Source organism: Bufo gargarizans, chromosome 6, assembly GCF_014858855.1.
Source record: "Bufo gargarizans isolate SCDJY-AF-19 chromosome 6, ASM1485885v1, whole genome shotgun sequence".
In the NCBI taxonomy this organism is placed as follows: Eukaryota; Metazoa; Chordata; class Amphibia; order Anura; family Bufonidae; genus Bufo; species Bufo gargarizans.
In genome coordinates, this window is record NC_058085.1 from 357,253,574 (window position 1) to 357,265,801 (window position 12,228).

Sequence of the window (12,228 nt, forward strand, 5' to 3'; positions counted from 1 at the left end):
CCCCCCAGCGCTCTCCTGCCCTAAAGGTGGGAGCCCTTCTTCTACCATCTGCTTTTCCTCCTTTTCCGCATCATCTAATATTGATGAGAATATATCAGGAACATCCAGCTCCTCCTCTCTCTCCATCTTGCTGACTTTTCTAGGACATGGAGACTTTGAAGGATGATTTGGAAGAAGGAAAGACAGCAAAAGATGAGGATGGCCATCATTAGGACCTGTTCAGACTGTATGGTATTTATTCGCACACTGGCACTGAAAAAATAAAGGCTTCCATCTTATTGGTATTGAATTACATATCCTAGTTTACGGCTAATGTAGGAATAGGGAAATGTAGAAATAAATAAATAAAACTGACTCAGAATAAGTCTTCCTGCACTGTCCCTGCAATGTCCCTCTCCAATATTCTTCTATTATTCATTTTCAGCAACACTGTCCCTAGTGAATAAGAGATTGCCACATCTCTACCTATGCTCAGCTCACAGGACAATGGCGGAGACCGTGCGGGATGAGGGTGTTATAGGACTGTGACATCACAGGGGATGGGTGTAGAGATGGCCTTGCGGTTCACCGCGACTTTTGCTCGTTCGCAATTCGCCAAACGGGCAAACATATGGCGCTATCCGTGGGGGCAAAATTATTTTACATTGTGAAGAACTTTGACCCATGACACATCCATCAGGTGGTGCAGGACAGTCAATTGAGACGTTTCAGCACATGGACATATCCCCTACCTTATAAATAGACCTAATCTGGCCGCCATTTTACATTCAGTATTTTGCCAGTGTAGGGAGACGTTGCTTTGTGGAGCAGGGACAGACTGTTAGAGACAATAAACGCTAGCTAATAGGGCCACAAAAGTCCTTCTAAGGACTGGCTATAGGTGTGCTATCGATAGGTGTGACTTACTGAGGGGTGTAATATACTTATAATATACTTTCTAACATAGAAAGTATATTATAGTGCATTTGTATTGTGCAGCAGTTGTGTGCGGTTCTGCTGACACACGCTGTTGGAACTAATAATTTCTACTGGTGTGATATACCAGTTGCCCCCCCAAAAAACTGATTGAAGCAGGGGTGTTATATACCAATAATATACTTTCTATATAGTGCATTTAGGTAGTGCAGCATTTGTTTGCGGTTTTGCTGCATTACCGCAGCATTTGTTTGCGGTTTTGCTGCATTACCGCAGCTACGGATAGTGACAAACGCCATCGGAACAAATAATTTCTACTGGTGTGATATACCAGTTTCCCCCTCCAAAAAACTGATTGAAGCAGGGGTGTTATATACCAGTTATATACTTTCTAAATAGGGCATTTGGGTAGTGCAGCATTGGTTCGCGGTTTTGCTGTGTTACCTAAGCTACAGATAGGGACAAACAACATTGGAACAAATAATTTCTACTGGTGTGATATACTAGTTGCCCCCCCCCCAAAAAAAAATATTGAATTAGGGGTGTAAATACCAATAATATACTTTCTATATAGTGCATTTGGGTAGTGCAGCATTGGTTTGCGGTTTTGCTGCGTTACCTCAGCTAAAATGTCCCCTCATTAAGATACATATTTTTTGTTGGAATTTTTGCCTTTGATCCCCCTCTGGTATGTCACTGTCCATGTTGAGGGGCTATTTGTGCACTTCTACTAAGTATTTGGTGGCTGCAAATATGAGCTGAAGGTTTTTCAGATTCGCCTGCCATTAAAGTGAATGGGGCCCGCCGCAAACTTGCGTTTCGCGAACATTTGATCGTGTTCGTGAACCGTCCCGGCCGATGTTCGTCCACCACTAGATGGCTATGATGGAACCGTGGAGACCCCTCCCCCCTACCCCTGGCTAATTATTCTGCAAAGGGAAAAATTGGTAGTTTCAGCCTGTTAGTGATTATGTTATCCCATTGTGTTGATTAATTGTATCACAGGTGGGTGTTTTCTGCCTGTAACTGTATGTGATTGTTTTATGTAAGAAACTGTCTCAGTCTTCCACAAGGTCCCCTATGGGAGTGTCCCTTGCTGGAAGACCTGCATAAAAGGCTGACATGTTGCCCCATTAGAGGGTCCTGCTCTACCCTTCATGAAGTCTGGGCTCATGGTTGGAGGATTGGAGAACTACACTCTGGGGATTGCTATAAATCTTATACTCTCCAGAGTATAATCCCTAGTGTAACGGATCTCCTAGGCACCCTGGTACCTCCGTCGATAGATGCTCCTAGTGCCTTCCGAGGACTCCAAGCACTCCACTTGACACCGTATGCACTGCAGACCCCACGAACCACCGCAGCTTGGCTGGGGTCATACCGTCCTCCACCCACGCTGGACCCAAGACCGGGCTTCAGCTTCCAGTGGGTGAACCTCTCCTACATCCAGAGAGCAGGAACCATGAACAAGCTCTTACAAGAGCTTATACTCAGGGAAGTATTGTGATATAGCAATCCCCAAGAGTGTAGTTATTCCATTCCCCAAACATGAGCCAAAAGTTCATGAAGGTATAAAGCAGCCTCTTTATTTTAACACACAAGCATTTTATACACATCTTCCAACAAGGTTACCACCCACAGGGTTTTGTAAAAACAGCCAATAACCATGTACAATACACTCAGACACTCCCACACAAAATCCTCCCCTCTGCCCGTGATAGAATTACCTCACACTGGGTTGATGCAATCATCACAGGCAGGCAAATACTCAATATCCTCTGTCCTGGAGACAACCGAGAAGTAATTCAATTATCTCTCAGGACAAAGGACACCGCCAATACACACAGAGAGACAATGGAACAGACCTCCCTACTCAACGTATACAATGTCCCACCCTTTTCAATACACATAGACATTTAACATCCCAAAATCGGGTTCAAGTTAGTCCAAGTCCTTTGTGAACAAAGGAGGCCTGGCTGATGAGAGGGCCCATAATCCTGGGGCAAGAGGCTAGTAGCCAGGCCCCTCCAAAACCCAGTGGCGAGGTTGGTTCCGCCACACCTAGCTCTTGTAAGAGCTTGTTCCTGCATCACTCTCTGAAAGAAGATAGGGTCACCCACTGGAACCTGGAAACCTTGTCATAGGTCCAGGGTGGGTAGAAGATGGCGAGATCCCAACCAAGCTGCGGCAGTTTGTGGGGTAAGCAGTGCTTACGGTGTCAAGTGGAGTGCTTGGAGTCCTCGGGAAACACTAGGAGCATCCATCAACAGAGGTACCCAGTCGGGGTGCCAGGAGATCCATTACAATGGCTATCTGCGGATTGGCTGGCTGCACAGCATTATGAGTGATCTCACGTTCCCAGGCTTCTTACTTTCACTTTGTAACACGTGCAGCCACCATTTTAGGAAAAACTGATTCGGATTTGAATGCTTTGCTTCGCTCAACATGGTTACATGCATTACTAAATTCCAGACTCTCTATATCCAGGTTATGCAGAACATACATGGTCAATAGTTCCTTGATCCAGCCAAGGGCACAAAGAATAAATTGGCAAATCTTAAAGAAACAGCATGTATGTTATTAATATTGAAAAACTTAAAGGGAATGTGTCATCAGAAAATGACCTTTTGTATAAATCATGTTTTTATGTTAAAAGAATTTTTAAATCATTTTTAGTAATGTTATTTTTAATATCCCATGTCAATATGTATATTAAAAAACATAAAATCCTTCATTTTTCTCAACGGCCACTAAGCCTAATAATAGGCGTCACTTCTTGGTCTGCACAGATCACTTTGTACTGCAGTTATCTGCTTATCTGCTTAGACAGGATTGCAATGACAGGTATCACCCACATAGGTATCACCCATTAAAACAGGATCTGCCATTCACAATAGGTGATATGACAGCTTATCTACTCCCACCTGACCTCTGCCCCCAATAGGAAGCATTAGCGAAACGCGCATCGGGGTGGGCGATCTCCTTGCACTCCTGGCATTTATTCTGTGGCATGTAAGTGTCTATCTTTTGTTCTAATATGGCTGTTGCGCCCCTTCCCTTGTTAAAGTATGCATTATGTTTATTATGTTAATATATACACGTAACTCAGCATGGTTGGTGCTATAGTGTAGACCTCCTACAGGGTCCATTAGTGTAGCTATAGACTGCCAGAGGGGTCTTTTTTGCAGGTCATGTTCGGTGCTGCCATTGGCGCAGACACTATTTTTTTTCTCATTATCTTAGCCTACAGACATAGGTTTTTACAATTTGTATTTTGTGTGGAGTTTGAATCATCGAGTCCATACTTTTGTACCATGCATTTAGCTACTACATTATGGCATGCGTGGTCATTGAATTTCCAAGGTTGGACTCTATGGCTCAAGTGTACACGACAAAGTATTATTTAGACCAGTATAGGCAAATTACACTTACCTGAACAGTATATTATTGCCACCACGCATATTTTTTGTAAAACCTATATTACCGCCAGCAGGAGTTTTTGTAAGGCGTGACCCCTTCATATTGTCGCATAATTATCCTGTAATCACTTCTATGTATACAATCTGTCCACAATTATGTAGTTATACATTTTTTATCAATAAAGATTGAATTTAATATAATATATGTGTGTGGTTATGTATTTGGTGGTCTATTGGGTGTTGACACACATATTACATTACTGGCGTTTTGCAAATATCGGTGTTTCAGGTCACAGAGCATGCCTACTAAAATCTCTTCCATAAAAGTCAATGACTATTGTGTCTATGGCCCTCAAGTCTATTGTGTCTATGGCCCTCAAGTCTATTGTGTCTATGGCCCTCAAGTCTACTGTGTCTATGGCCCTCAAGTCTATTGTGTCTATGGCCCTCAAGTCTATTGTGTCTTGAGTCTGGTAAAAGAGGAGAGAATATTTAAAAGAAGAAAAACTGCTACAAGAGGACATAGTTTTAAATTAGAGGGGCAAAGGTTTAAAAGTAATATCAGGAAGTATTACTTTACTGAGAGAGTAGTGGATGCATGAAATAGCCTTCCTGCAGAAGTGGTAGCTGCAAATACAGTGAAGGAGTTTAAGCATGCATGGGATAGGCATAAAGCCATCCTTCATATAAGATAGGGCCGGAGGCTATCCATAGTATTCAGTATATTGGGCAGACTAGATGGGCCAAATGGTTCTTATCTGCCGACACATTCTATGTTTCTATGTCTATGGCTCTCAAGTCTATTGTGTCTATGGCTCTCAAGTCTATTGTGTCTATGGCCCATCTTGGCTGCTGTAAAGCACATCTCTAAATGCTGTTAAGAACAACTCAGGAAAGATACCCACATAATCCTGTTCAGGAAATACATTGAAACAATCTTCAATCCGAAAATTAAAGCAGATTATAAAAAAAGGATATGTGTTACTATCTGGTTTTAACTGGAAGAATATAACATTTCGGTGACACTTTCCCTTTAAAAGTAAACCGAGGATAGGGACCCATGTTTGTTTCACTATGGGCCCCTTACGATTCAGCATTTTTTTCATATATCTAATTCCATACTCATAGGAACAAATACTGAATAACAAATTATACATGCAGCATTTATGTCCCGTGTTAGCCTTTGGAGAGACATTTCTAGTAGTTTACTCATGTATACTGATACTATTGGCAAAGGTTCAAAAAGCTAGAATGAGAATGTTTCTGTGTGTGTGGATCTCGCTTTGGTCCCAAGTCCTTATAAATTTGAATAATATGTATCAACAGAAATCTCCAATTGTATATATTCATTCCCTCATTGCCAGTTACAGCTCAACTCTGTAATAGTAGAGAAAATCAACATGATCTATCAAGATAATAAAAGGCAAAACATAGATGTAATATTAGTCCCCGTTATCTAGACGAGGTAAATAAACATCAGTTGCCAACGTTACTTCTGAGCAAGTAGATGATAAGCTACTAAATAATGCACACACATCTGTTGGCGAGGAAAGACAGAGCCTCTGTACTAATAAATAAATGAGCGTTATTGTTATGGAGGAATAGTAATAGTACATCATTATTTTTGCATGTTTTATAAATATTTACCAAACTACCACAATGTACTATTCTGAAAACCATCCCCTGGTTTAAAGTAATGAAAAACTACAGTAATATACAGTAATATTATACAATGCATATGGAAAGTCTTCAGACCTTTTCAGTTTCTTACAGTATGTGGTGGCCTTTTGATAAAAAAAAATTTTAAATCAAAATTTTCCCCATCATTCTGCCCTCAATACCACATAATGTCCAGTGAAAAAAGAATTTTTGAAATCTTTGCTAATTTATTGAAACGGAAAAAATAAAATCTTGCATTGGCATAAGTATTCAGACCCTTTACGCAGTACTTAGCTTATGCACCTTTTGCAGTGATCACAGCTTCCAGTCTTCTTGGGTGTGATGCCGCTAAGTTTTTACACCTGGATTTGGGGGTTTTCTGGCCATTTTTTCTGTAGATCTTCTCAAGCTCTGTCAGAGTAGTCCCTACGCCTCTCCTATGTTGCCTTGGCTGTATGCTTAGGGTCACTGTCTTGTCCCTGTCCCAGCCACTGAAAAACACTCCCACAGCACAATGCTGCCACCACCAAGCTTCACTGTAGGGATGGTATTGGGCAAGTGATGAGCAGTGCCTGGTTTACTCCAAATGTGATGCTTAAAATTAAGGCCCAAAACTTTAATCCTGGTATCATCAAACACAAGAATTTTGTTTCTCATACTCTGAGAGTCCATTATGTGCTTTTTTTTAAAACTCCAGCCGGCTTTCATATGTTTTTTTTCACTAAGTAGAAGCTTCTTTTTGGCCATTCTGCCATAAAGACCAGATTGGTGGAGTCGTGCAGTAAGGGCTCACCTTCTGCAAGTTTCTCCAATCTGCACACAGGATCTTTGGAGCTCAGCCAGAGTGATCATTGGGTTCTGGGTTACCTCTCTTACCAAGGTCCTTTTCCCTTGGACCAACCAGCTCTACAAAGATTCCTTGTTGGTTTCAAAATTCTTCCATTTAAGAATTAGGGAGGTCACTGTGCTTTTGGGAACTTTCAGTACAGCAGAAAAGTTTTGTACCCTTCTCCAGATCTGTGCCCCCACACAGTCCTGCCCCGAGTTCTATAGGCAGTTCTTTCCTCATCTTGGCTTGGTTGTTGCTCTGATGCATTGTCAGCTGCGAGACCTTATATAGACAGGGGCAGTCTGTTTCCAAATGGCTTAGGGCAGTAAAGGGTCAAAATCAGCATCTCAATAGAAAGATGAGTTGATTACAGCACTTTTCAATAAAATGATTCCTTTATTACGGTGCGATGGGAATAGTAGTCAAATGGTGATCATTTTGTGAATTTCCAAATGAGGTTTTTTTTTTTTTTTTACATGGAATTTTAAAAGATTGCATGTTTTACCACCACGCTTGTAAAAGTCCTTTTGAGAAAACTACATTGTAGTATGAACACTGTCTGAATAGAGACTAGTGAGAGAGTTACCCAAGTGTGCCCTCTTCTTGCCACAACTGCAGCTGTCCCTCAGGATATTTTCTAAAATTGGATCCTGATTATTTAAAATACGCACATATCTGTAATTGATCTTTTTTATATCATTACATAGTTGGATCTATGCAGTACTGAAAACAGGGCAGCTAGTGTCAGTGGTTTTACTTTTATTTTGCTTTCTGTCAAAAGGGATTGATGCCCATAATGTGGAGTCAGAGGCGTACATAGAAATCACTGGGTTCCATAGCAAGAATTTAAAATGGGCCCCCAGGCCCCATTCATAGCCCCTCCCAATACCTGTTCCTGGCCAGTATATACAGCAGTGTTCTGATATGTGAGGTATTAGGTATAATGCATGCAGTGTGTTAAGATATATAGAGTATATATAGCAGTGTACTGACATGTGAGGTATGAGGTATAATAGATGCAATGTGTACAGATATATTGTATATACAGCAGTGTACTGATATGTGAGGTACGAGGTATAATAAATGCAGTGTGTTAGGATATATAAAATATACAGCAGTGTACTGATACGTGAGGTACGAGGTATAATAAATGCAGTGTGTTGAGATATATAAAATATACAGCAGTGTACTGATATGTGAGGTACGAGGTATAATAAATGCAGTGTGTTGAGATATATAAAATATACAGCAGTGTACTGATACGTGAGGTATGAGGTATACATTATAGCTCGTACCTCACATATCAGTACACTGCTGTATATACTACTGGGGTCATTTATTATACTGAAATACGCCTATATTAGGCGTATTTCTGGCGCAGATGGCAGCGTTTATATTGCAAGACTGTGGTTCCAGAACATAGAGGTCTACACCTTACAAGTTGCAACACAACTCCAAATCTAAAAAATATACTACAGCAGATGGTGGTGAGCGAATAAAGCTTACAGATGCACAGCTTCATAGATCGGGGCTGTAAGCTGTTAACTGTACACCGCTGTATAAAAGAGGCAGTTATATTATGATCTGCCGGGGCCCTCTGGTGCTGCAGATTGTTATGATTGTGCTGTCAATAGACAGCTGCGGTCACAGTGAAGATCCTGGAGGCTAGCTGAAGTGGTCTCCTGGCATTAAATCACATTGACAGGCTGTCAACTAAGAAAAGTCAGCAGAGGCAGACTATCCTGGAATATGAGCACAATCCCTGCTGGTTGTAAAGTGAACTGTGATCCTGCTGTTTGCGAATAAACCTCTCCCAGCCCTGCCTGCAGCAGGAAGGGATTAATTCACTTTTTGGTATTAAAAAATTAAAATAATTAATATATAAAGAGTCAAACAAACAGTTATAACTATAATTATGAGTTATAGCAATGGTATATAGCAATGGCAATGCTATTTACGCACACATTTTTATGTCATTTAAAAATAAATAAAATAAAAAAATTATTAGTTTTGGCAATAGTATAGCAGACTGTGTGTGTAAAATATACAAACGTACGTACAAAATATAGGTATTCATTTCAGTTATATTTAGCATGTAAAGTGTAAAGTCAAAAGCTTAAAATGTAAAATTTTTCGAAAGATGAATTCCTTAGGGGGTCAAAACAGCCACTTAATCTTTTCTGGCAGTATGGTTCCATTAAACCAGCAATAAAAAAAATTGGCTATAAAAATACAAAATGCACTCAAGTCCTCTGAAGTCTTGAACTAACTTTGTTATTATTGATGTATGGTATGATGTCTGGTACGACCGTCACATAGATGGTCCACACCAGAAGAGGGTCATCGATGTTACGATCGCACTAGACCATCTGTGAACAAAAAAGATTATTGGGGCTAAATCAAAAAATTCTATCCCCACCAGACCACAAATGAAATAGCCATAGAAGGAAATAATTGTAAGCCCATTGGGGCTCCCTTAATCTGATAGCAAAAAAATCCCCATTGAACATGAAATAATTGTCATGTAACATATATTCATTGTCCATTAAAATAAACTGATATAATTGAGAATAAAAACTACTGTATTTCTGTTCTATTGCTGTGAAGCATCTCTGGTGGCCCAGGGCAATTGTTTTTGTAAGTGAAAATTGAATGTGGTCTCCAGGAATTAGTTATTGGAAATGTTAGTTACCCACTGAGTTGAAAACTTAGTCAAAAACAGACCCCCAGCCATGTGCCACTTTAGACCCCATCCATTAGATTCAAAAAGCAGCTCCCTCTCTATAAAAATTGACACAATCAGGTATAGATGCCCATGATGAGAACAGAGTCCTGCCACTTTACAAATTACTAGTCAGACCGCACATGGAGTACTGTGTACAGTTCTGGGCTCCTGTGAACATGGCAGACATAGTAGAGCTGGAGAGGGTTCAGAGGAGGGCAACTAAAGCAATAACTGGAATAGGGCAACTACAGTACCCTGAAAGATTATCAAAATTAGGGTTATTCACTTTAGAAAAAAGACGACTGAGGGGAGATCTAATTACTATGTATAAATATATCAGGGGTCAGTACAGAGATCTCTCCCATCATCTGTTTATTACCAGGACTGCGTCTGGAGGAAAGAAGGTTTGTACACAAACATAAAAGAGTAATCTTTACGGTAAGAGCAGTGAGACTATGGAACTCTCTGCCTGAGGAGGTGGTGATGGTGAGTACAATAAAAGAGTCCAAGAGGGGCCTGGATGTATTTCTGTAGTGTAATAATATTACAGGCTATAGCTACTAGTGTTGATTGCAAATAAACTAATCGCAAATTTTTATTGCAAACATCAGCACTTCGAGAATTCGCGAAGATCTAGAATATAGTGCAATATCTTTGCAATCGCGAATATTGTAGATTTTTTTTCATCAGGCTGCAATATCTTTGTCTGATCTTAGCAACATCCCTAACAACCAATAGGAAAGTTGCCTACCCCTTACTATATAAGAAACTCCCCAGCAGCCATGTCTTGCTGTTTTTTGCAGTCTGAGAGAGAGAGCAGAGTCATTGGTGTGCTCTGTGCTTTGCTGAGTCATCTGGATCCTTATTCAATTACTTAATTAGTTAGCTCATATATATAATACAGATGGTTAGAGGGAGATAGTCAGTGTAGGTTAGATAGTGATATACTGTAGTGTAGCTAATAGGTTCCAGTGCAGGGTGTTAGGTAGTGTGATAGGAATTACTGTGCTGTGATAGGGATTAATGTCTTTTTCTTTCGTCTTTGAAGGAAAAAAAGTCATTTGCTGTCTGTTTACTGTGCTGTGATAGGGATTACTGTGCTGTGATAGGAATTACTGTGCTGTGATAGGGATTAGTGTCTTTGTCTTTCGTCTTTGAAAAAAAAAAGTAATTTGCTGTCTGTTTTTCTGAATCCCTATTTGCCCCATTGTCCCAAACCCAAATAAAGTATTCCCAAATTCCTTCTATATTTTCTTGGAAAATGTAGCAAAAGTGAGCCACGCCTGTATTGCGCATGCAATACGCGCATATTACATGCTGATTTTCGAAATTAAGAAAACAATGACTGGAGATCACACATTCTAGAATTTGTGAATTTATGGCGAATATTAGGCCATAAATTCACGAAATATAGCAAAAACTAATGTTGCCTGTGCTGCTCATCACTACTAGAGATGGGTCGTTGATCCAGGGAGTTATTCTGATTGCCTGATTGGAGTCAGGAAGGAATTTATTTCCCCTAAAGTGAGGAAAATTGTCTAGTACCTCACAGGGATCTTTTTGTCTTTCTCTGGATCAATTTGCAGGATAACAGGCTGAACTGGATGGATAGATGTCTTTTTTCAGCCTTATCAACTATGTTACTATGTTTAGACATTAAATTGAATGGCCACCATCCTAAACAATGTTTTTAAAGTGGGTATTAAATGGAAAATGTGTGGCCATTTATAGCGTTTGCTATGGGACAACTTCTATTCATTTATTTTGTTAGGGGAAAAAAAACATCTTTGGGACCACCCTGATGCAGGGGCCGCTTATAATCACACCACAGTATAAGAACCCCCTATCCCAGCTTCCTAGACACCGGTTTGACATTGACAGAGTAGGAAATTGGGCCTCACTGAAGCCAACTTTGGTGACCACTAAATTCAGTAAATTTAAATTGCTCATCGAAAACACAATATACATGTTCCGGATATTTTGCAAATATTTTAATCTAGGAAATTGATTTAATTGTTAATTTTTTCCTTGTGTAAGTTTATGTTGTTTTTGGGTTATTTGCTTAACAGAAGATGCCCTTTCATGCAGAACAGAACAATATTGCATTCTGGCCTTGTAAACAACCTGAACGGGTTTTATGTATTCTAGAATTGCTTTGTGCAAATGTTGAATAATATTGTTATGAAACATCTGTTCATCAGCGGCGCATGTACAAGGTTAATATATTGCTGCCAAGTTCTGGAAATATGTCTGTTGTTGTTGCAATGAAAATCTTGTCAGTATCACATTACCTTCGAAAGCCGCCAGTGATTGTCACAATTGCATCTGGCACAAATTCACAAATAATATTCTTCACCAGGTGCTCTACCGCATCCGCTTCCATCTTTGATACATGGCTAGTGATGTCCTCATAGTAAAGTAGTCCTGCAAGTGAATAAGACATAATGGGAGGCTGAGTCATGATCGTACTTGTCACATGGTGATATGACTTCTTAAAGTATAATTGTGGGCAAAGAATGAAAATTCTGAATAAAGAGATATGAATGGAACAGCGACTGAGCACGTGTGCTGCTCCTCCTTTTAGCTCTATGGGTCTCTCAGAGATAGCCAAGCAGTGTGCTCAGCTTTTCTTCAGGAGGCCCATAGACTTTGAATGGGTTGGCATGCCAGATGATGGACAT

General features: G+C 40.1%; 1 protein-coding gene across 1 annotated transcript in view; it reads right to left on the bottom strand.

Moving 5' to 3' along the window:
• The window catches only part of DNTT (DNA nucleotidylexotransferase), a 484,835-nt gene that overhangs the window by 357,000 nt on the left and 115,607 nt on the right, over window positions 1-12,228 (bottom strand). The window contains exon 7 of the mRNA XM_044299722.1: window positions 11,839-11,971. Within this exon, the coding sequence (XP_044155657.1) occupies window positions 11,839-11,971 (133 nt within the window). The remainder of the gene's footprint in view (window positions 1-11,838; window positions 11,972-12,228) is intronic.